The following is a 26608-nucleotide window of genomic DNA, read 5'->3' as shown; positions in this document are numbered from 1 at the left end:
ATGTGTGAGCACCTCTATGATGTCTGCACAATGAAACTGCCCAGTGATGTGTTTCTCAGAACTCATCCATGATGTGAAGCGATGCACGACTGTAGTTCTCGGCATTCACCTGTTTCGCCAGTTTTTGGTGCAGCTGTTTGCCCCTTTGACCTCACTTCTCTCATGGAGCTAAGAAGAGCTGCTGAGTTTTCACTCTGTTAAGCTTTTTACTTGCTAGGATGCAATGGTGACTTGTAAACTCCTTAAACGCTAGACTGGAAAACTGAAGTGTCTCTTTAATTTATCTTGCTTTTCCTTTGCATTTTTTCCTTGATAGTTTCATTTAGTCACTTATTTATTAAGCAAACATTTATTACACCCTTCCTAGACACGAGGACACTTTGCCCCCATGCTCTCTGTGGGGTCAGCTCTTTCTTTGGCTCCTTGCGCTTTGGTCTCATTTCTGAAATGATTTTTTATCTTTTCCTTAAATTTCTTTTCTTGGTCTGTCAATTCTTATTTCACGTGCTCTTACCGTCTAGCCATCTCTGCTCTGAGTGTCTTTACCTCTGTGTTTTGAACTCACTGCTTAACTAAGTTACAAAATGAATGCTGAAAGTACCACCAATTTTTCTCCACTTTGTAGTGACATCTTCCTGGTGCGGTTTTCTCCCTCGAGAAATTTTTATTTTTATTTTTCTTCCTTAAATTATGGATAAAGTAATTATATTTTTTCTTAAAATTGAACTTTTCTATATCAACTATTAATAGGACAAATCCCTGGAAGGGGAAAATGGTTAGGGTAGCTTTCCCAACTTTTATCCCAACGGTGTCCTCTTGCTAAGTGATGAACAGTGTATGTAATACACGAGGAGTCTGGTGGCCAGATCTCCTGACTCTCAAACCCTTTCTTGTATCAGGAGTGCCCATTGCTGCTGCTTCCTTCCTTCTCTACACCATCAGCAGGGGCCAGCAAGAATGCCGCTCCACCTTGCAAGCTAAACCTGCTTCTCTGCAAACCATGCCTGTTCTACAGCTCTCCAACCCCATTCCCTGTGCACTTTCCACACATTTATTCCCAGCTTCTCCTGGCACTGTCTTCCCACTTTGCACTCGGATGTGCCCACAGAAGTTCCCACTGAGGCTGTGGCCCACCCTGCCTGGAATAGCTATTTGTTGATTCTGGGAGGGTGGGTGGGGTCGGGGTGATTCGGCCATGCCTGGACCCTGGGCTTTCTCGCCTGCACACCATGGCTCTCCACACTCGTTCTAGATGCTGCTTGTTTTTACCCAACATGACTTGTGTGTTTTCTGTCTCAAAGTTTTGCTAAAGGGGTAAGTTGTGGGTGCTTCATTCATTCTTCTTCTGCTTTTGTTGAGACAGGGTCTCACTCTGTCACCTAGGCTGGAGTGCAGCAGTGCACTCATGGCTCACTGCAGCCTTGACCTCCTGGGCTTGAGCCATCCTCCTGCCTCAGCCTCCTGAGTAGTTGGGACTACAGGTGTTTACCACTGTGCCCAGCTAATTTTAGAGATGGGGTCTTGTTATGTTGCCCAGGCTAGTCTCAAACTCCTGGCCTCAAACCATCCTTCCACCTCCATCTCCCAAAGTGCTGGGATTACAGGTGTTAGTCACTGTGCCCAGCCTTCTTCTTATATTGTACACACAATTTAGGGAGGTATGGGTCTAGGTGGATTCCATACATCTACCTGAACCTCTAAACCCTATTAATTTAAATCACTAAACAAAATATTTCCATGATGATTCCCAAAGACAGCAACAGCTAGGGATTTTTTAAGCAATACTGATTTCTGGAAACCGCCTGTAGAGTTCCTAATGTAACAGTTCTGGGCTGGAGGCTGAGAACTGTAGTTTCTTACAAAGCTCTCTTGGTAATTGTGATGCACGGCCAGTTTAGAACCTAACAATCAGGGGTTTAGAAACCCTTTTTCAACAAGCAAAAAAGTTGTAAGTAAAAGATTTTTAGGGGAAACCTGTGCAACTAATAGCTATGCTATTTTCCTTCCAAAATATCCTTATTCTTTGTATTTTACTTCAGGTTAACCACAATTATCTAATTTTATTACATTTAAGACATCTTTGGCCCTCTAAGTGAACTGGCTCCATGTCTGTCTGGGTTTATAAGTTTGAAGTTTGGCATATGTAATGTCACTATGTAAATACTGCATGCATAACAGGCAAATAGGCATCACAAAAATGAATGTAAATATAAATACAAATACAATGTTCACAAAAATGAATATAAATATAAATACAAATACAATATAATCAGGGCCCCATGTTTAGTTCATGGTGGCTCTAATATGTATATCTCTGTCTATGCTGTTTTGTTTTTTTGTTTGTTTGTTTGTTTGTTTCTTTTTGAGACAGGGTCTCACTCCTGTTGCCCAGATTGGAGTGTAATGATGTGATCCCAGCTCACTACAACCTCCACCTCTGGGCTCAAACAATTCTCCTGCTTCAGCCTTCCCAATAGCTGGGACTGTAGGCACATGCTACCACGCCCAGCTAATTTTTGTATTTTTAGTAGAGACAGCTTTTGCCATGTTGCCCAGGCTGGTCTCAAACTCCTGAGCTCAAGTGATCTGCCATCTTTGGTCTCCCAAAGTGCTTTGGATTACAGGCTTGAGCCACCACAGCTGGCCTATGCTGTTTATTAATTAAGCTATAAGAATTCAGCAAGAAATCACTCTAAATGTGTGTATAAATTGTCATTAGGAATTTAGTCAGACTTCAGTCTAATCCCTGAGAACAAGGTCATCTTTTATATCCTTTATATTCCCTAAATAATTATTAGAATGTTCTGAATACCGGGTAAAATAATAAGAATGCAAAGATTAGTTAAGGCAAGTTAATTTTTCAATTACATTTTTTGATGTGAAGTATATTATTGGTTGTTTAACTGTTATCATTAAAATAAAAATAAAAACATTTATGTGCACGAATGAGTCAAATGAGTACAGGCAGTAGGGTAGATAGTTTATATCACAGAACAGAGAGACCACTCACCACAGCCTGTCACAATGACCAGAGCAGCAAAGAATCCTTTAAAATTGACCCTAGGGCAAGTTTGCTCTTAATAATTACACATTTTCATACACAGCTACATATTAGGTTAAATAAATGATGTTATAAAAAAAAAAAAGACACACTAGATATTAAAGTTCAAACTTCAGGGAGAAAGCATTTCTTTAGAAATAAAATTCCAAATCATCTCATCATTGAAGACACAGAGCAAGACTTCAATTAAAAGGTATAAAATCAGCCAAGCATGGTGGCTCACACCTGTAATCCCAGCACTTTGGGAGGCTGAGGCAGGAGGGTTGCTTGAGCCCAGGAATTTGAGACCAGCCTCGGCAACATAGTGAGACTCTGTCTTTACAAAATAATAAAAAAAATTAGCCAGGTGTGGTGGCACGTGCCTGTGGTCCCAGCTACACGGGAGGCTGAGGCAGGAGGATGGTTTGAGCCCAGGAGGTCAACGCTGCAGAGAGCTGTGATTACACCACTGTACTCTATCCCAGGCAACAGAGTGAGACTCCGTCTCAAAAAAAAAAAAAAAGTATAAAATCTTTATAATTTTATTTTCTTTTGTTTTTGAGACGGAGTCTCACTCCGTGGCCCAGGCTGGAGTGCGCTGGCACGATCTTGGCTCACTGTAACCTCCGCTTCCCGGGTTCAAGCAATTCTCCTGCCTCAGCCTCCCGAGTAGCTGGGATTACAGGCACCCGACACCACACCCGGCTAATTTTTGTATTTTTAGTAGAGATGGGGTTTCACCATGTTGGTCAAGCTAGTCTCGAACTCCTGACCTCAGGTGATCTACCTGCCTCGGCTTCCCAAAGTTCTGGGATTACAGGCACCAGCCACCGTGCCTGGCCAAATCTTTACCACTTTAAAAGAGAAGAAAATTTCAAAGTCAGGTCTTACATCTCATAATCTAAGAATAAAATGTATCAGTCTCACCTGTCCAGCCAGTATAAGCAGAGCAGTCATGGGGATCAGCTGTCTTCAGCCCTTCTTCCATTTGCTGCAGAAGATCTTTAATTTTGGTCTGGATCCGTCTTATTAAGTTATGAATGATCTGAGATCCAAAAGAAGAGATAACTTGAACTGCACAAGAATGGGACAATGTTGTAATAAACACTTTAAAGTCTAAATTGTACAAACATAACAGACAGCAGTTACTTTCCTTGGACCATCTCAGTGCATTGTTAGTTGGAGTCCATCTTGATTTTTATAAGGTTACATTTTTTTTAATGAGATAATACCCTATTTAGACATAACTCATAAGTAGAATCACAAAAAACAACTAGCAGAAATCAAAGAATTTTAAAAAAAACAGAAAAGAAAAAAATGGATGGATTTAACTACACAAACATTTCAACTTCTGTAAGATAAAGAACAAAAGAAAGATGGTTTAAAAGTTAATGACAAAGGGGAAATACATGGAATATAAGATATAAATCAATAATAAACATAATACATAACTAGACCCCAAATTATTAACATCCTCATACAAAAGAAAAAATAAGCATACATAAAACAAGTTTGATCACTCAGTGATTAATGAAATGCAAATAAAAACAAGTACTATGGATTTATCAGATTAAAAAATAGTATTATATAAAAAGAATTAAGTCCCAAGACTAAGAGCAAACAAAACAGGTATTCTTATTCATTGTTGGCAGTCTTTCCCAAGAGAAATATGCAATATTCTTCAATAATGTAGCTGACAGTATTGTTAAGATCTTTCCTACCTTTGCTGATTTTTTTTTTTTTTTTTTTTTGCACGACAGTTTCGCTCTGTCACTCAGGCTGGAGTGCAGTGGTGTGATCTCAGCTCACTGCAACCTCTGCCTCCTGGGTTCAAGCGATTCTTCTGCCTCAGCCTCTTAAGTAGCTGGGACTATAGGCACTTGCCACCACGCCTGACTAATTTTTGTATTTTTAGTAGAAATAGGGTGAGACAGAGTTTCGCTCGTCACTCAGACTGGAGTGCAATGGTACGATCTTGGCTCACTGCAATCTCTGCCTCCTGGGTTCAAGTGATTCCCCTGCCTCGGCCTCCCGAGTAGCTGGGATTACTAACACCCGTCACCACACCCGACTAATTTTTGTATTTTTAGTAGAGATGGGGTTTCACCATGTTGGCCACGCTGGTCTTAAACACCTGACCTCAAGTGATCCACCCACCTCCCAAAGTGCTGGGATTATAGCAATGAGCCACCGTGCCTGGCCCACCTCTGCTGATTTTTAAAAATCTACTTGCTCTATCAATTAGTCAGAAACCTCCCATTACGACTATGGAATTGTTTATTTCTCCCTTTAACTCTCTCTCTCTTTTTGCTTTCATATATTTTGGAGTTCTGTTATTAGGCATAGACATATTAATGACTAGTATGTCTTCCTGACAAACTGATTCATTTTCATAATGAAATGTCCTTCTGTGAGATTGCAAAGAAAATACTTTTAGGTTCTGCACAATTAGGGCTTTGAGGGCAAATTCTACTGAAATTTGGGATTCTGGACTAAAAGTAAACCTTAGGAACTAAGGTGTGCAGAGTGTGAACCCCAGAGAGGTTTCCTCAACCCTGGATGTGCATGTTTACATTTCAAAGTGCATGAGGCCCCAGAACCAGGAGACATTTCTGACTTGTAAAACTGAAGACAATGGGCTCATCTTTTCCATACAAATATTTATGTACATTCTGAAAAGATTAAAGAAAGATGCTGCTAATGAGACTCTCAGAAAGGGAAGGGGAGACAATTGCCTTTTCCCCTTTTATAAAAAGCACAGAAAATTTACTTTCCTTCTTTCCTTATCTACAATACTGGCTTTGCCAATGAAGGTCATCACACCCTACCTGCACTGCATTGTACCACAGATAAGAACTGGGACCTGGGAACTGCCCACTGGTTATTTGTGGTCAGGTAAACAGGAAGAAATTCCTGATTCAAAAACCTTTTGCTATATTCAGGACAAAATTAATTAACATAAGTATCAAAACCCTCTTTACCTGCTCGACCTAAGAGCTATTTTATGGGACATTTTACACATAGTCACTAAGTTTTCAGATGCCCACTGCTTGCTTACTTGGCCATCCATTCACTTTCAACCTTTGTCTTGATATTATAAGTCGATCTCTTGTGTAGCACACAGTTAGGTTTTCGTTAATTTATCCTGATAGTCTTAGAGTCCCTCAGCGGACATGAGCAGAACCCTCTTCATTGGCAGGATGCCCTGAGAGAAAGTGCGGTTCAGTCAGCCCTGAGTGGCACCTTTTCCAGTCCCACTGTGGGACAAACCCCATCTGTTCCTGCAGACTCACCTCTAGGCTGTATTTTTTAAAAACTGGAATGAATTCAACCCCCAGATCCTCAAAAACAAACATCTAACTTTCTTGTGTAACACAGCATGGCTCCTATGCAGAAAAACATCAAATTTGTTTCCTTAGTCTTTTTTTTTTTTTTTTTTTGAGACGGGGTCTTGCTCTGTCACCCAGGCTGGAGTGCAGTGGCCGGATCTCAGCTCACTGCAAGCTCCGCCTCCCTGGTTCACGCCATTCTCCTGCCTCAGCCTCCCGAGTAGCTGGGACTACAGGCGCCCGCCACCTCGCCCGGCTAGTTTTTTTTTTTTTTTTTTTTGTATTTTTTAGTAGAGACGGGGTTTCACCGGGTTCACCAGGATGGTCTCGATCTCCTGACCTTGTGATCCGCCCATCTCGGCCTCCCAAAGTGCTGGGATTACAGGCTTGAGCCACCGCCCTTAGTCTTTTATAAGCAAAAGCAGAATAAGGAGGACAGGGCAAAAAAAAAAAAAAAAAGAAAAGAAAAGAAAAGAAAGAGAGAAAGAAAAGAATAGAAAAGAAAGACAAAGAAAAACAGAAACAAGAGGCAGAGGCAGAGGCAGGCTCAACTGTTGGCTGTTTTAAAGCCCCCAGCCCCCGCCAGGTTTCCCTAAGGATACTCCTCCAAATGACTGCTACCAGTGGAGACGGCCAGGCCACCCAAAGGCAAACTGCTCCCAGTGAGATAAATGGGAAAAGCCCCACTCAACTTGTACCCTCTGCTATCAGGGGAACCCGCCCCCAATATTTCAATGTAGGTTCTATTTTCCCTAAGTGTTGGCCAGTCTGAGAAATAAAGAGAAAGAGTACAAAGAGAGGAATTTTACAGCTGGGCCTCTGGGGGTGATGTCACATATTGGTAGGACCGTGATGCCCACCTGAGCGGCAAAAACAGCAGGTTTTTATTAAGGACTTCAAAAGGGGAGTGGGTGGACGAACAGGGAGTAGTTAACAAAGATCACATGCTTCAAAGGGCAAAAAAGGAGAACAAAGATCACATGCTTCTGAGGCCAATAAAGATCATAAGGCAAAGGGCAAAATAAAGATCACAAGGCAAAGGGCGAAATCAAAAACTCCTGAGAAGGGTCTATGTTCAGTTGTGCATGTATTATCTTGATAAATATCTTAACAGAAAACAGGGTTTGAGAGCAGAGTACTGGTCTGACCTCAAATCCACCAGGGTGAGGTTTTCCCCCACCCTGATAAGCCTGAGGGTACTGCAGGAGACCAGGATATATTTCAGTCCTTATCTCAACCACATACGACAGACACTCCCAGAGTGGCCGTTTATAGACAAAGGTCTTAATTATTAATATTCCTTGCTAGGAAAAGAATTCAGTGATATCTTCCCTACTTGTATGTCCGTTTATAGGCTCTCAGCAAGAGGAAAAATATGGCTCTATTCTGCCCGACCCTGCAGGCAGTCAGACCTTATGGTTGTCTTCCCTTGTTCCCTGAAAATCGCTATTATTCTGTTCTTTTTCAAGGTACACTGATTTCATATTGTTCAAATACACATTTTACAATCAATTTGTACAACAGTGATCCTGAGGTGACATACATTCTCAGCTTACAAAGATTACAGGATTAAGAGATTAAAGACAGGCATAAGAAATTATAAGAGTATTATTTGGGAACTGACAAATGTCCATGAAATCTTCATAGTTTATGTTCAGAGATTGCAGTAAAGACAGGCATAAGAAATTATTAGAGTATTATTTGGGAACTGATAAATATCCATGAAATCTTCACAATTTATGTTCTTCTGCCACAGCTCCAGCTGGTCCCTCTGTTTGGGGTCCCTGACTTCCCACAACACTCTGTCACAAGCTCAGCCACTGGAAATGAGGCCTGAGGACCAAAGGACTCCCAGGACGGAATTCCAGCCCCTGAAAGTCTTGAGCTGAAGGGGCTCTCTGCTCCAGTTGAAAACAGCTCACCGTAAGTGGTGACTTGAGAAGGTGGGAAAAATTCATCTCACACCATGTAGGTCCAGGGTGTCAAGGCTCTCCCTGACTGACGGAGACAAAGGATAAAGCAAAGTAGTAAAGGGGCTGGCCCCAACCTTGCAATAACTGGCTGGCTCACAAGCCCTCCTGTAAAGCTTAACTCCTCTCCATTCCTTTTTTTTTTTTTTTTTTTTTTTTTTTTTTAAACACAGTCTCTCTCTCTTGCCCAGGCTGGAATGCAGTGGCACCATCTTGGCTCACTGCAGCCTCTGCCTCACTGCAGCCTCTGCCTCCAGGGTGGTGGATTAGAAATTATGGTGTCGGAGTCATGAACCAGAGGCCACAAGATTCCAAACCTCCCCAATTGCTCCTCAGGATAACATCACTACTGTAAAACCTAAGAATGGTGCTCAAGATATATTTTCAGACCCTGCATTCTGCATTCTGATGCACCAGCTGGTGCCATCCAGACTGGTAATCGGGCTCAACCGGTTCTGTGATCCCACCCAGGAACAGAAGACAAGAAGAAGAACCCACTGTGACCCCCTAAGATTTCATCTAGGATCCGACCAATCAGCACTCCCACTCCCTTGCCCCCACCCACCAAATTATCCTTTAAAAACCCCAGTCCAGGTTTTCAGGGAGACTGGCTTGAGTAAAAAACTCCGGTCACCAGTTCAGCTGGCTTTGTGTGAATTACACTTTGTGTTGTGATTCCCGTCTTGATAAGGCAGCTCTGTGTGGGCAGCGGGCAAGCAGAACTCACAGGGCACTGACAGTCTTCTCATTCCCCTGCTAAGGCCATGCAGTAACTTTTAACTGTCATACACTGTATTTATCAGTTCTAAAATACCCATGAGACTCTTTTTTAATGGTTTTTACTTCCCTACTGAGATTTCCTCATTCTTCATGAATTGAAAGCATATTTTGTTTTATTTCATGGAGGAGAGTTACAGTAGTCAGTTTAAAATCGTTGCATACTAGTTTCACTATCTGGTTCTTTTCAGGATTGGACCCAGTTAATGTTCTTTTCTTTTGAAAATGTGTCTTTTATGTAGAAAAGCAGAATATGCCACCTCAAAATCATGCATTTTTGACATAAGGATGAATTTGAGTTGAAGACAACTGAGAAGTAGACGACAGAATAGCTCTCTCCCCTCTCCCACCTGCCTAAAAGCAGGACTTAAAAACTGTGTCCCTCCTTCGCTCCCAACCAGGGAAGAAATCTTTGGGAGGCATCAGCCTGAAGAAGGCACCACAGAATTCTACATTACAAACCCCATTTGTTTGCCGTTCTATGATTTGCATCCTAGACACTAAAAGTCCCTGTCCTTTGTCTTGTCACTGCTCTAAAAACACACTGCTCTTTGCTGAAGATGAGATATAAGCTGGGTTTCTAAGCCGTCTCTGTGAGATTCATCATTCCCTGGGTACGTCCTACGTGCATATGAAATACACACATTAAAACACTCATTTGTTTTTCTCCTCTTAATTTGTCTTTTATTACAGGGGTCTGTCCCAGCTAAGAACTCCGAGGGGTAAGAGGAAAAACAATTTTTCTCTCTTACACTACGATCCTGGTTCTACAGAGAGCAGGTAACTTTGCCCTGCATCTGGAATATTAATTTGTACACTGTTTTCTTGCTTGTATTGAATTGCAAATTATGTTTCTGGGGCAGCAGCTCTCCTCTCAATTCTTATCTTTAGTCTTTAGCTAAGCTTCTTTGTGTCTGTTCCAGACATGGGTTGTTCAGAATTTGATTGGATATATCCACAGACAAGATTTTGGGATCCCTCCTCTGGCTCATTCCCTTTCCCCATTATCTTATCAGCCAGTTATCCCATCTTAGATTTCTGGTTCCCTGAAAATGTGTTTTTCCCACAGGCACACCCTGCCACCACTGAGTGCACCACGTAAATGAAACTTAGCTCCAGGATAAAAGACATAGACACAGAAACTTCTTTCACAGGGAATGCACTATAATATAACCTATAGAGGTCAGGCATAGTGGCTCACACCTGTAATCCCAGCACTTTGGGAGGCCGAGGCGGACGGATCACGAGGTCAGGAGATCGAGACCATCCTGGCTAACAGTGAAACCCCATCTCTATTAAAAATACAAAAACAAAATTAGCCGGGCGTGGTGGCAGGCGCCTGTAGTCCCAGCTACTCAGGAGGCTGAGGCAGGAGAATGGCGTGAACCCGGGAGGCGGAGCTTGCAGTGAGCCGAGATCCAGCCACTGCACTCCAGCCTGGGCGACAGAGTGAGACTCCGTCTCAAAAACAAAAAACAAAAATCAAAACAAAACAAAACAAAACAAAAACATACCCTATAGAAATTCACTCTTCCGCCAGGGCGTGGTGGCTCATGCCTGTAATCTCAGCACTATGGGAGTCCGAGGTGGGTGGATCACCTGAGGTCAGGAGTTCAGGAACAGCCTGGCCAACATGGTGAAACCCCATCTCTACTAAAAATACAAAATTAGCCGGGCATGGCGGCACACACCTGTAATCCCAGCTACTCGGGAAGCTGAGGCAGAAGAATCACTTGCACCCGGAAGATAGAGGTTGCAGTGAGCCAAGATGGCGCCACTGCACTCCAGCCTGGGCAAAAAAGAGTGAAACACCATCTCAAAAAAAAAAACAAAAAAAGAAATTCACTCCTCCAATTATGCACTGTAACATACTCTATAGAACCTCCCTCCTCCTCCAATCATGCACTGTAACATATTCTATAGAACCTGGACATAATACAAAAAGGCAATTACACTGTGGTCTGCTTATTCTCCAGTGCCTTTGGGCAGCTGCTTTTTATATTATATCCAAGTCTTATACTTGTTTTATACAGGGTGTCCTCCGGCAGGGTCTTAGCCCATCATTAAAGTATAAATCCCCTAAAACACTTTTTAAGTTAAAAAAAAAAACAACCCAGTATACATACTTTCTTTTGTTACACTCCAGCTGCATATTATATACCATAAAACCCCCATCCGTGTCCACATTTTTAAGTCACTGAAAGTAATAGCTGAGCATTCAGAGATGGGAAAATCTATTTTGAGACTAACCAATTGTGCCCAAGAGGATTTAAACATGCATATTTACAAGTATATATTTTTGCTATAATATAGGTACTGAATACGACTTTCCCCTTTGACATTATATTTATTAGTTGCCAAAGACTAAAATAGGTAGGCAAGACAACAAATTCTATTAAGTGACTAAAACATAGCATTAGCTTTCAAAATTGTATCTTTTCATTAAATGTTATTCAAAGTAATAAGTAAATTACAATAATTTCTACTCATCCATGGTGGTAAAATACCTTCCCTTATAGTGAAAGCTGAGTTAGAAATCTAAGGCCAAGGAGAGCTTCATGAAAATCTTTATAATTATGCTCACTTAAATAAAACGATAAAGATGGCACACCAAAAAACACAGTATCAATATGTCACCTACCTTAAAGGTGATATTATGAGTTAACTAGACAAACACATGCACTTAACAATCTTTACTTACTAGCAATGCTTTCTGGATTTGCCATTCCCTATGGTTTTGGTGATGTTTTTGTAAATGTATTTAACTTTGCTTCTGTTAATGAATGCACCAAAAAGAGTAATCGTATGGTTTTCCATCCAACTTCTTAAAAACTTTTTGACTCCAGGTTAGTAACTTACACCTCCTGTGTCTTGACCTTTGGTTTCTACTGTAATCAAAGAGATGCAGAATCATTTGCATAAGAAGGAATAAATGGGGATACCTCTTTAATACCTGTGGTAGCAGAACCCATAAGATAGTTCCTGGCCCATATCTAGTCCCCATACCCTTCCTGCCTGTTAACAGAAATCTGATTATATTCAGAACAGCAGGGCATCCAGCCCCAGAAGAGACGCTTGATTTTCCAGGCCCTGTTATGCACAAGGGTGGCCACATGACACAGTTCTGACCAATGAGACCTAAATGAAAGTCTTCTAGGAGGTCCTGGGAGGTTCTTATTTTTCATGATAAAAAAGAAAGAACTTCCCTAACTTTTCTCCCCTTCTGCCTGCTGATTAAAGTACCTCTAAGTTGAGTTTTCCAGGCCTAATGCACACTCATATGCAGTCTTAGCTCTATCATGATAACCTAATTCCAAAGCATATACTACTAACCCTTCACTCCTCATAAATGCTACTGGAGTATATTTTTAAGACTTATGATTGCTTTCTCCAATTCCCTTTAATATTTGCCAAAATTTCATTGCAAAAACCATTAATTTCTCTACCCTTTGCCATAAGGTACTTTTTCTGGTTCCCCTTTTCCTATTTCTCATAAAAGAGGCTTCTAATTTGTTTATACTGGAACAAAATTCTCATGTACAAAAAACATTTATTATGCTCTAATTCTATTCACATTTGATGGAGATTACTGTACCAGGAGAAATTTTAACTGGTTTGTCTCTTTTAATAATGGTATTTTATTTATACACACACACACACACACACGTGTGAATATATACATATGCGCACACACTTCTTTTTTCCTTTTTTTTTTTGAGGCTGAGTTTCACTCTGTCACCCAGGCTAGAGTGCAGTGGTGCGATCTCAGCTCACTGCAACCTCCTACCTCCTGGGTTCAAGTGATTCTTGTGCCTCAGCCTCCTGGTAGCTAGGATTATAGGCATGCGCCACCACATCCGGCTAATTTTTGTATTTTCAGTAGGGACAGGGTTTCCCCATGTTGGGCAGGATGGTCTTGAACTCCTGGCCTCAAGTGATCCACCCACCTTGGCCTCTCAAAGTGCTAGGATTACAGGAGTGAGCCATTGCACCTGGCAATAATGTTATTATAAAGATAACTAACAATTATGGAGCACTTACTATGTACTTGGCACTAAGTGCTTTACATATTTCAAATAATCTTCACATCATTCCATTTTTTAGGTAAGAAAACCGAGGCTTACTTGAGGTCTCATGACAATGAGAGACAAAGCTCTTGAAACTCTGACTAGACTGTCTACTTCTAAAGTTCCTGGGCTGCGCATTCTCTGCTTATTGTGAAATTTTTTGCTTGATTCTATGTTTACATTTTACCTTTGGATATGCAGGACTTACAGCCTTCACTCATTCATACTATATGAATAGAAATATGTACCTGCCACATAGCCCAGAAACAGCAGGAGCAGTTAAAGAACTTTGGAGGTTTTATCTCTTGACTCTGAAATTGATTTTTAGCAATTACACTGCAATTGGGAAGAAAATGTTCTTTTCCTACACGGTGGGTAGACAATTTTCCCAAATAAGAATGCCCAAGTGTATTACAAAGCAGAAATATATTGGAGTAGATATTAATCACTGGTTGTAAAACGCCTTGTGAGGTGTCACTGCGTCTATTATTCCAAATGATGCACAAGGCACATTTATGGCAAGATTTATTTCTCTTCCTCACATGTTTTCATGGTAATAAATCTTAGAATCAAATAAAAAAGCTTTTTTCCTGGGGAGGGTAGGGTGGGAAGAAGAGACAGAAGAGGAGGGGGAAGGGGGAATAGGGGAAGGAGAGAGAAAGAAGAAGGGAAAGATAAACAGATGGCAGACAGACACTGGGTGATACTGAAGCATACAAATTATACCAGTTATATTCTTGAAAAACGTTTCAAGAAATTAACTTTCTTTGTATTCGTGATGTTTTTTCCATGTACATCACAGGAACAATTGAGGGGAATAATTTATTTCCTAATTTGTCATTTGCTAGAACATATTCACATATTCTGTACCTCTCTGCCTCAACTCTAGATTTTAGAGAAGGTAAGGGTTCAGATCAGTATATTCATAAGCTACATTTTATATTGCATATGAAAAAAAAGGTAGATTTTACAAATTTTTACAATTTTACAAATATTTTAGATAATATCAACACTCTAACAACCGTTACTGAAGATAAAGGATAAAATTTTCTTTATCTCGGCATAAAGCAGAGCAAACATAATTGGCATATTAACAAATTCATATATGATAAAATACCCAGCACTATATATATTTTTCTAACTTTCAGATACCTTTGAAATAGGTAAGGAAGAAATAAAATGTAGATGATTAGCAAATCTTGAGTATAATATTAGTTATTCTTTTGAAAAACAAATAGTTAATGCTTTTCATGTACCAGGCACTGTTACTGGGACACAAAGCTGAATAAGATTGGGTAGTCCCCAAAATGTCCCTCGCCTAATGAGCCAAATGTAAAAATAATTATGATTCCATATAATAAATGCCTGACTAGCAATATGCAATATAGTATATTCAAGAAAATATATAAATGTATACAGACTGATATCTGAAGACAATCTTACTTTACCCTTGTGTAAGGCATTCAGTTTACTGGGATTGTTACCAGATGCCCGCTCACAGAGGCAGGCAAGTGTGTAGCTGGGGCATTCAGGAGGGTGGAGACAAGATGGAAAGGCATCGACAATCACTGTGAGTCTGTTAGGGGGCTTCCCGGTGGACCCAAGAGACCCGTTCTTTGATTAGGGAGTATCATCAGTGGGGCACTGTGTGGACTAGAAGGCCCTGAAAGCTGCTCCTCAATGGGCTAAAAGCTGAGGAGCTTGCTTTGCAGGGCTGTCCATGTGGAGTCTGGAGGATCCTGAGCTCCATGAAAGGAATGCATTGACTCTGTCTAAGACTGTTGTTGCCCTTCACTGCTATCATAAAAACTCTATGGTGAAGCTACAACTATTAACCCCATTTACAAATGAGAACTATGAGAACTATGAAGCACAGGAGAGAGGTAAAGTAACTTACCAAAAGTGATATCAACAGTAAGGGGCAGACTGGAGTTTGGACCCAGGCAGCCACTCCAGACTACAAGCACTAGGAACCTTTATGGTAGGCAGGATGGCCCCCAAAGATGTCCTGGAACCTGAAACAGGTCACAGACCACAGAACAGGGAGAGGATGCTGGATTATCCAAGCAGCGCTCATCTAATCCCACAAGCCCATAAAAGCAGAGAACCTTCTCCTACTGAAGTCAGAAATATAGGGCAGAAGGTGAAATCAGAGAGATGTGAAGTGTGAGAGAGACTTGATCTGCAGGTGCTGGAAGGACCATGTGGAAAGCATGGGCAGGGCTCAGGCGGCACCGAGGAGCAAAGGCCAGCCAGCAGGGAAGTGGGGAACACTCCTGCAGCCACAATGAATTGGATTTGGCCAACAGCCTCAATGAGCCGGGAAGCAGATACACCCTCAGGAACTCCAGGAGAGAAGGCAACCTTGAAGACACCTTGACTATGGCCCTATGAAATTCTAAGCAGAGGAGCCAGTAGAGCCAGACTGTACCTGGACTCTGACTTCATTTTAAAGATGATAAATAAATAGGTGCTGATTTAAACTGCAAAATTGGTGGTATTCATGGCAACAATGGAAAAAGAATACAACTTTCTTAGCTAATCCTCTGAGTGGCTTTGGAATGGCCAAGCAACAGAGTCTGCCTGGGCAACTCTGAGAAAGACCCTGGAGGAAGAAGCCTCTCACAGGTGTGTCACAGAAAGACAGGAGCTCGCTGTGTGAAAAGTGGGGGGCATTCTGTGCTGAGGGACAGAGATGACATTTAAAATGCATTTAGGAGAAAGCCATGGGCATTCCTGAAGAAACAAGCCATTCCATCTGAAAAATATGGAATATGCAATCATTCTCTTTCTAAAATACTTGTGTTCTTCTGTATTTTTTATGATAAATTTAGTGCTAGTTTGAGGAAATAAAACTGCCATACATAAAAATACAGAAAACTTAAAAAAGATTGACAATTAACTTGTAAAAAATTATGATCTTAACTACAAACAGAGGAGAGTGAAAAGTCTAAAAACAAGAGTTCAACATGTACATAATAACTAACTCCTAAAAAGAAAAAGGTATATTTTGAATAGTTATGCATAAATTGAACATTTAGGCATGAGTAATACTTGAAATGCACCAGGAGAGCTTAATTTAAAAAAAAAAAAAAAAAAAGATGGTTTTATTATTACTACACTCCTAATAAATGGGGTATTTGAGACACTTAATCTAATTTAATCCTCTTGATAATCCTCTTGATAATCCTAATTTAATCCTCTTGATAATCCTAAAACAACATTATCATCATGGTATGCATGCAGAAACTGAAGCTAAGAGAAAATAACTTGCCTACATTTTAAAGACGATAAAAATAGTTTTTTGACTCACATTTTACATATGTGATGATGTGCAAACTTTGCAAACTGTATACCATAAAGTAATTCTTTTCTTAGGAAAGATTTTAATAAACCTTTCTGCTGAGGGGTATGGGTGGGGGAAGTGCATTTCCTAATTCAGCTCTCCTAGGCTAATGATCATTGTAATGTTAGGTATATGAAGATATGATGTGATGTTATACCTAGCAAGAGTGTGGGCTTGCTTTGTAACACTCCATTTTGCAAACAAAATGAATAAAACAAAAGTCCCCCAATCCCTACCTCAAAGCTAATTACTACATGGGAAAAGTAGGCAGGAGTAGAGAAGCTGTATCTTCCGACAGTAAAGAATTAGATGGTAGTGAAAACATCTACCTTTAATAGTGGTATTTTCAATAACAGGTCCTTACCTAAACTGAATCTATCAAGATAATGCTATTTTGCAGAGTTGTTTGAAAATAGTTCATTCTGCTAAAAAGAGTCATAGATTTAAATAATCTGGTCTGCTTCTGTTTTCTTATTTCAAACTCAGTAATATAACAGAAAAATATTCTAGATTACATATCCTAAGCACACACACCTCAATCCAATTTTGATGTGTATCATAAAAATTCATCTGCTGTCTATGCTCTGTAGGGGATATATGGCATAACCACAAGGAAGTTTCCAATTGCAATAAAGAACCAAGGACAAACTGCTAAGTGACAGTATATTAATAAACTGCACACAAGGGCTCAAAACATACATAATTACAGTTCAAGGGACAAGGAACCCATGGAGATAGTGGGACTTTGTGGTCAAATTATATTTAATTATGGAAAGCTCTCAGTGAAAAGTTAGGTTTCATTTTGATTAAACAATTGCTGCATGGTACTAACTAAAATCTATAAAAGACAGGAACGTTTTCTGAAAAACTCAGTTTGTTACATGCAATTCCGTTCACGCAAAATTTGCTCAAAACCTAGTCTGGCCTTAGTCAACTGCTAGTTGCCCTTACAGAGCACACTCCTCACCCAGAACTCCCACAGCATATTACACAGTTCTTGACTTACAGTAGCCTGGAATGTCATCCAGGAGTCCAAGATGTAACATTCTAGATACAGAATAGCTTTTAAAATACAAAGTTATATCATCAATATGCAAAAAATGATTCTCATAAAAAATAAAAATTTTTAAAATTTCAATAGATTTATTCATTCTACAAACATTTACTACCTACTGCATTCCTATTTCAGTATCAAGCAGTGAGGATGTTTAAAAATAACTCCCTGGGTGTGATGGCTTACACCTGTAATCCCAACACTTTGGGAAGTTGAGGCAGGAGAGAATTGCTTGGGCCCAGGAGTTCAGGACTATCCTGGGCAACATGGCAGGACACCATCTCTACAAAAACAATTTTAAAAATTAGCTGGGTGTGGTGGAATACACCTACAGTCCCAGCTACTTGGGAGGGTGAGGTAGGAGGATCTCTTGAACCTGGGAGGTCAAGGCTGCAGTGAGCTATGATTGTGCCACTGCACTCCAGTCTGGGAAACAGAATAAGACCCTGTCTCAAAGTATTGAGACATGTCTCAAATAAATAAATAAATATTTAAAAAATTTAAAAATGATAACTCAAGTACACTCAAGAAAAAATTCCTGTTCTCAGAAAGGAATAAAGTGGGGAAAAAGAAATAGAAATGTATTACAGTAAGCCCTTGGTAATCATGAATTAAGTGTTCAGAGTTTCTGTTTGAAGTTTCAAGCATAAACTTATGAATCTGGAGACCCAGGCTATGATAGATGACAATTTTCAATCTTGCTGAGGCCCAAAGGGTGCACAGTATGAGCTGGCAGGTTCTACTGTGGGTAGAATTCCCAATCTCCACATTTCCAAATGGTTTGGTTATTCCTTATCATCTCACCACCATCAACAGGAGTTCCCACCCCCTTTCAGAGATGGCGAGAGTGAAGAATGTATGTGTATGGAATTCAGAAATCCAGAAACTGTTGGCAGTCTGAGGATATATCCATGTGAATATTGTACACCTAACCATATTTTCCTTAGAAAGAAAAGGAGACAAGAATAAACATTTATTTAAGGAGCAAAAACAGGTATGTATTTTTTTTCTGCATTCCACTGAAAATATAAAATGTACAGAAATTTTTCATTATCACATTTTATACTCTAATACAAATAAGGTACGTCTATAATAATGTTAATAGCTATCACTAACTGAACTCTTACTACTCACCTATGTATCAGCAACTATGTGTACCTAGGTATTAACTGTACTCAGCACCGTTCTGAATGTTTTAAATGTATTAACCTAATTAGCCATTACAACAACCCAGTGAGGAGGGGGTGGTTATATTACATCTACATTATTAAAAGTTTTAGCAAATACGTTATATTACAACTGTTATATTAAGAACCTCAGGCCGGGCGCGGTGGCTCAAGCCTGTAATCCCAGCACTTTGGGAGGCCGAGACGGGCGGATCACGAGGTCAGGAGATCGAGACCATCCTGGCTAACACAGTGAAACCTCGTCTCTACTAAAAATACAAAAACTTAGCCGGGCGAGGTGGCAGGCGCCTGTAGTCCCAGCTACTCGGGAGGCTGAGGCAGGAGAATGGCATGAACCCGGGAGGCGGAGCTTGCAGTGAGCTGAGATCCGGCCACTGCACTCCAGCCTGGGTGACAGAGCAAGACTCCGTCTCAAAAAAAAAAAAAAGAACCTCAGTTAGCCTTTCAATTTAACCATTTACATCAAGTTGATGAGGTAAGAAAAGCAAGGTTCAGCGTGTGATTAAATAACTTGCTCAAAGTCTACAAGTCATAAATGGCAGAAAAGTAGGAGTCAAACACAAGACTATTAAAGCTCTTACCTGCTATATAATACAATTTATTTCCAAAAGATGGAAAATATTCATGTATAATATATTCTTAGTCTCCTCTCCATAATCTTGCCATTACCCTTCTATGTCAATATCTTTCCACATCAGGAATTGAAAACTGGCTGGAGGTTAAGTTCATATTAAAAGAAAATTTAATAAAGCTATATGTAGAACAGTTTTCCTCAACGCTTCTCAAATGTATGAGTACTCTGGCATGAGGATCTTCTTAAAATGCAGACTGCGGTTCCTTGGGTCTGGAGTGGGATCTGCATTTCTAACAATCTTTGAGGAACTGCTGATGATTTTGATCCACAAATCTCACTTTGAGAAGTTTTAGAGTATATTCCCCCACCTTCCACCTCACACACACACACATACACACACACACACACACACAAATTTAGTTCATTTTGAATAAAGAGAAAAAAATTACATTTCTCTGGGTATTAGGGTAGTACTGATTTCCTTATGCTTCCATTATATATTATGACGTTAAACAAATTTTAAAGTTTCAAAACAAAAATTAAATAATCATAAACTAAAGCATTTCCAACAGCTCAAGATTGTGTAAAATTATAGACAAGTTTTCCTGATTTTTTTTCTGTGGAAAAAGTTGTAAAGTCCTTTGGATTGACCAGAAACTATAAAACTCCTAGAAGAGAACACGGGGAAAAGCTCCTGGACACTGGCCATAGCAATAATTTTTTGGTATCACACCAAAAGCTGATGGCACAAAAGTAGAAATAAACAAATATTACTATATCAAATGTAAAAGCTTCTGCACTGCAAAGAAACAATTCTTAAAATGAAGCAGCAGCGTATGAGCTGAGAAAAATTCCTTGAGCCCAGGAGTTTGAGACCAGCCTGGGCAACATGGCAAAACCCTGTTTCTACAAAAAATACAAAAATTAGCTGGGCATGGTGGTACCCACCTGTGGTCCCAGCAACTCAGGCAGCTGTGGTGGGAGGATAACTCGAGCTCGGGAGGGAGCCACAATCATGCCACCACATTCTAGCCTGCAAACACCCAAAACTATACATAGAGAACAAAACAGCGGTTACTGGAGGCAGTGAGTTGGAGGAAGGAGAGGATATAGTCAAAGGATACAAAATGGCAGATATGTAGGACAAACAAGTCTAGAGTTCTAATGTACAACATGAGGACTACAGGTAATAAAAATGCACTGGATGTGGGATTCATGCTAAGTGAATAGACTTCAGCTGCTCTGACCACAGAAACAAAAAACAGTGGGTAATTATGTGACATTGGGAATATATTAATTTGCCTCTCTACAGAAACCATTTTACTAACTATATGTATCACATAACATCATGTGGTATAACTTAAATATATAATTTTAAATTTCATTTTAAAAGAATCCTTTTAATCCATCAAGTCTTTCAGCATCAACTCCAATCACCCTCTTCAGCCTTACTACCCCCAGTGCCATTCACGTTCCCACTTCTCCAGTCATGCTGTACTCCTCGATATTCTCATAATGTGGTATCCCTTAAGTCCTTGCTCATGGAGTTCCCTACCTGAGCCTGGAAAACCCCCACTTAATCTTTCAAGGACCATACAAGTATCATTTTAATGTAAAACGCCTTCCCTGATGCGAATGGGCAGAATTAACATGTCTTCCTTCTTCTCGTGTGTCCCCAAGATATTCTTTATATATGGTCACTTACTGTAACACTCATTGCAGGAGGCTACACTTCTAGCAATGGTGCAGTATCACAGCAATTTCTCTGCCAGCGAATGAGGTATGGCCATGCCCTCTCTAACGAGTTCAAGATTTCAGCCCTGGCTGAGCACTCTACAGTTCATGGTATTTACGCTCCTGTATAATCCCTCCACTTGAGCGTGGGCTGGATTTCCTGTCTTGCTTCTAATATGATACAATATGGCAGGCGTGATGGTATGTCACTTCTGAGATTACATAATAAATAGAATGACTGCAGCTTCCATCTTGGGTGCTCTTGCACACTTTTCTCTTCGATCACTCAGTCTCGGGGAAGCCAGCCACCATGTCATGAGGCAGCCCTAAGGAGTGGCCCATGTGGTTAGACACTGAAGCCTCCAGAAAACACCTAGCAAGGCCGACTAACAACCATGTGAATGAGCTTGGCGCAGATTCTCCTGCCCCAGTTAAGCCTTAAAAGGACAGCAGCCCTGGCTAAGCTTGAGTGCAGCTTCTCCAGAGACCATGAGCCAGAACCCAGCTAACCTGCAGCCGGATTCCTGACTCTCAGACACTACATGGGACCATAAGTGTTTATACAGATGATAAGTGTTGGGATAATTATTACATAGCAACACAGCTAATCACAGGGGCCTTTACTCGAGCGCCCTCTCAGCCCTAGGGGTGGGGCTGCTCCTTCTGTCTGCTATTCCTATGCTCTTCAGAGTTTTCTTTCCTTCTCATGAGACAATCTCGCATTACTCCAGTCTCACAGTTCATAACAATTATTTATGTTAAACTTTTCCTATTAAACTCTGCATGGTATCCATCTCCTGGATGGACTTGAACATCGGATAAAGCTGCTGCTGCTCCGGTCAAAGAATCACACTTTGAGAATCACTGGCAGAGATTAATCATGATTCAGCTCCTGGAGCTGGGCTCAATTCCCCTTAAGTCCACAGTCACAACAAAATCAAGTAAAAAGGAGGAAACGGCTATTAGATGAATAACTAAGAGTGTCTGCTTCAGAGGCCTTCCATAATTGAAAACAACTGCTACTATATTGGTTCACTGCTTTTCATAATATTTGGCTCAATAATGTAAAAAATGTTATAAATACCAATGTATGGAAATATGGCTCAGAGAAGCAGACTTGAGTGGTTTTAGAATCAGAGGCTAATTTTATTGACTGATCACACCACACACCTAGGCAGCCAATCTAAAATGAGATAGAGTAAATGACTTAAAGAATACTTAGTAATAAAATGTTATTGTATTGGTAGATTTTTGTAATCCTTACTGGGTAACATCATGGAGAGAAAATTATTCAATGCTTAACTTACATATTAACAAGTTACCCTAGGGGTACCACAAAGTTCAACAAACTGGGTGGCTTAAAACCACATAAATTTATTTTCTCATAGTTCTGGAGTCTACAATTCCAAAATCAGCATATCAACAGGGCCATGCTCCTCATCAAACGTACAGAGGAGAATCCTTCCTTGCCTCTTCTAGTTTCTGGTGTTGACTGGCAATTTCAATCTCTGCCTCCATCATCACATGGCCATCTTCTTTCTCCCTATGTCTCTTTCTTCTAAAATTGTTTTTAAAAAAAGAGACACAGTCTCACTATGTTGCCCAGGTTAGTCTTGCACTCCTGTCCTCAAGTGATCCTCCTACCTCGACCTCCCAAAGTGCTGGTATTACAGGCATGAGCCATCACACCCGGCTCTCTTCGTATAAGAACATCAGTCACATTGGATTAAGGGCCCATCATATTCCAGTATAACCTCATTTTAACCAATTACATCTGCCATAACCTTATTTCCAAATGTCACATTCTGAGGTTCCAATGGGTTAGGACTTCAACCTTCAATACCTGTTTTTCTGGTGGGGGACACAATTCAACCCATAATATTCTCATTTTCTTGAAATTTCATGTCTACAAAAACAAGGCATAGTTTGACATCCTCAAATTGCATTCTTATTTTTAAAATCAAAATTTTAATCTGTCAATCATAAAAATATTAATAGGGAGGACAGTGGCTCATATTCATTTTATCTGATGACTTTCCAATTATCAAGAGGCAGTCTTTCACTATCCCTCTCATTTTCACATTCAACAACAATATGATGTCCATTTCGTCCTTTCTTTAGCATATACTCATAACCACTGGCATAGGTCCCCACCCCCAACTTAACATTTCATTGCAGAGATATCACAAGCCCCATTAGTTACCCGTAGTCTAATTTTCTATTCAACATAAATCAGGTATATAGCTGAGGTCAAAAATCACATTTATCCAGATATAAAGGGTAAAAAGAAAAATACGCAATTTCAGAACTTTGAGTTCAATTAGTGTTTATCTCCTGTGAAGTTGCAAATGAAACTCACCTGATTCCCATGTCTCTATCATTATTATTATTCTCATGTCAACAGTTCATTTTATTCATCTTTCACTAAACATTTGCTGTAACCTACTTACTCCAAGGATAGTACTGAGATGGCAACTGGTAATAAGAATGAATGATGCAGTTTCTTCAATGCTTGCCAGATCTTTATTTTTGTTATTAAAAAATGAAACACTAAGTCACAAATGAAACACATATTTGTATGTAAAAATAGAAGAAATCTAGAGAAAAACCAATATTGAATATGAATCGTAAACTGTGTAACTTAAATCATCAGTGGGAAGAGGTTAACACTTTTGAGACCCTACTTAAGGTATCACATCAGGCAGTCTGCTAGGCAATTTATATGCTTCATCTAATTCAGACACATCCCCATGAGTTAGGACTTGTTCCCACAGGTTTGCTTGCTTTTGTTTTTGAGACTGCATCTAGCTTCTGTCGCCCAGGCTGGAATGCAATGGCGAGATCTCGACTCACTGCAACCTCGACCTCCCAGGCTCAAGCGATTCTCATACCTTGGCCACCCGAGTAGCTGGAACAACAGGCGTCCACCACCATGCTCAGCTAAGTTTTGTGTTTTTTTTTTTTTTTTTTTTTTTGTAGGGACGGGGTTTCGCCATGTTGGCCAGGCTGGTCTCGAACTGACGGGCTCAAGCAACCAGCCCGCTTCGACCTTCCAAAGTGCTGGGACTACCGGTGTGAGCCACTGCGCCCGGCCTGTTTCCAGTTTTTAACCACATTCAAGAAGAGAGAGGTTTACAGAAGTCACCTTGCCTTAGATTCCATATTCAGACCAATAGCTCTTTCAAAATTACCTTCTTAGCTTTAGCCAACTTGTCCCCTTTACAAATATGTAAATATGGGGATCCAGGGAGGTGAAGTGGGCATTGGAACACGTACCTCAGTGGAAAAAGAAAACCTGGTAAAGGTACGGTTTTACCAAGCATGAAAACAGTTGTGCTGATAATCTTCTATTTCCACTTTTTGCCTCCCACCTTAGATTTTGTTCAGACAGCCCGTGAAGGCTGACAGGATATGCCACCCCAAAAATATGTCTCTGGCATAAGCATTATTTTAAGCTAAAGGCACTTGAAAAACCAGAAGAGTGTTCTAAACTGCCCCCTTTTCTTCCTAAAAGGAGATAAAGCTGTAAAAGATGGCCTCCCTACGCCAGGGACAAAGAAACACTCGGCAATGCGGCCGGAAAAAGCGGAGATTTCTACCCAGACGTGGTTCAAACAGTTCCATCTTCCGTTACCCTCTCCGCACACTTTACCCTCCCACAGCTGCCGCTCTTGGTTCTGCCTAGCATGAAAGTATTTGGGTTTTGCCACTTCTTTGTGTCTTTTTCACGTATAACATGTTCAAGAGATTTTGTTTTTCTCCTGTTAATCTGTTTTATGTCAATATAACGCTGTGGCCCACCTCGCGAGCCTAAGAAAGTGAAGTTTGGCCTCCCCTTACATCCACTTCCCATTCCTGGGCACAGAGACAGTAATAAATCTACATGGACAATGCTTCTTTGTCAGCGGGAGCCCAGGGACCAGACATGGCCAAGGAAAGCCAGCCTCCAGGCCAGGTGTGAGGAGCAGGTGGCCGGCAGAGCGCTAAGCCGAGCAGCGGCAAGTGTCCGCGGGCCTCACCGGTGCACAAGCCCGCACCGCGAACCGCCGCTCGGACCAAGAAGGAAAGCGCACTGTACGCACATTTCAAAGGCGCGCAGGGCCAGGAGGGCCGAACTGCTGGAACGTGCTTCACGCAGCTGAAGCCCACGAACCCTACGCGCCGCTCACCGCGAAGGCCCGGAGCCAGCTGCCAGCGGCTACCATCCTGCGCCCTCCCGCCCGAGGTCCTCCCAAGCGCGGCGCGCGCCTGTGACGTCACGCCTGGCGGAGGGTGGACGCTACCACCGCCGCGCTCCCCCTCCGGCGCCGCTGCGGCCAGGCCGCCGACTCACCTTCCCGTCCTGATGAAACGGGAGGCCGGGCTCATCCGTGGTGGCCGGGGGACGAACACAGCCTGTCTCTTCAGCCGCTCCGGCGGCGAGCAGCGCCCCGGTGGCGGTCTCGTAGTCCGGGAAGGGGTTGGCGAACGCCCGTTCCTCCATTTCTGCCTCCCCTCCCAGGTGGAGCTTCAGCCTCTTTGACATGGTCTCGCCCATCTCCGCCGCGGTACGGCGCGCGGGCGGGGACAAACCTCCTGCCTCGGCGCTGCGGCTCGCCCCGCCGCCGCCTCCTCACGGGGCCCGCGCAGAGAGCGTCCTCTAGGAGGAGGGAGGCCGCGCGCTGGCAGCAGGAGCGGGGCCTCTGCGCTGGGACTGCCTCGTCGCGGGCTGCTGGCACATCAGGCGGCCGCGGAGGCGGTGGGCGCAGTGCCCCTGCCCTGCTCCCGGCGCCTCTGCCCTGCTCCCGGCGGGGAGGAGCGGGCTCGAGGGAGCGCCCGGCGGCTCACAGCCTGCTCGCGCCTCCCTGCACCTTCCCCGTGGCCCGCAGAGCCCGTCCGCGGCGACGCGCACAGCCGGGGCTGGAGTCCCCGGGTCGGGATCGCTGCGCCCGGCTAGCCGTTTTGGCGATTTCCAGAGAAAACCGAACGCCCGCAAGGGCCACGCTCTCGCGGGGAAAACCTGTAGAGAAGAAGTCGCTGTCACTCAAGGTGTGTGCGCGTCGCCGACCGGGGCGAGCACAGCCCCTGGCGCGCGGTCGTCAGCCTGCATTTCACCGGCCCCTGCTGCGCCAGCCCGAAGGAATAGCAGCAGTTCTTTGATATTAAGAAGAAAAAAAAAAATCTCTAAAGAACAGAATTTCAAAACAGCTTAAAACACTGCAAGGCTAGTCTCCGAGGGAGGGGGAGGGAGACAGTCCCTCCTATTCATCACTGTTGGAGGGGGGTGTCTGGGAGGAGGAGCCACAGGCCTTTTTTTTTTTTTTCTTTTTATGTTTTATGTTTTATGTTCAGTCCCTTTGTTTTGAATAAATGGACTTCTTTGGTACCGGGACATGAAATGAAAGCATACTTAATTATCCAAGTATTTTATCGACCAGAAAGAGTCCTCCAGTGTTAATTAGCAAAGAGCATAGTATGTATTATAAAAAGGACACAAACAACCAGATCTTTCCATTTGTATAATCGTGATGTGGTTTACTTCAGTCTTCAT

At 41.8% G+C, this 26608-nt stretch overlaps 1 protein-coding gene across 4 annotated transcripts in view; it reads right to left on the bottom strand.

Annotated features, from left to right (window-relative positions):
- The window catches only part of LANCL2 (LanC like 2), a 63813-nt gene extending 37438 nt beyond the window's left edge, over positions 1-26375 (bottom strand). Inside the window, exons 1-2 of one of the 4 annotated variants that reach the window (XM_003895962.5) lie at positions 25412-26375; positions 3968-4085 (exon numbers count right to left, since the gene is read on the bottom strand). In XM_003895962.5, coding sequence (XP_003896011.1) covers positions 3968-4085; positions 25412-25615 — 322 coding nt within the window. In that variant the 5' untranslated portion in view covers positions 25616-26375. Of the gene's footprint in view, positions 1-3967; positions 4086-11817; positions 12792-25160; positions 25345-25411 lie in introns of those variants that run through there. The other 3 variants (XM_031665430.1, XM_031665429.1, XM_017956694.3) reach the window with 3 other exon arrangements.
- Between the last annotated feature and the right edge of the window lie 233 nt (positions 26376-26608).

This window comes from Papio anubis, chromosome 4 (genome assembly GCF_008728515.1).
Source record: "Papio anubis isolate 15944 chromosome 4, Panubis1.0, whole genome shotgun sequence".
NCBI lineage: Eukaryota > Metazoa > Chordata > Mammalia > Primates > Cercopithecidae > Papio > Papio anubis.
This window is presented reverse-complemented; position numbering and strand designations above follow the sequence as displayed.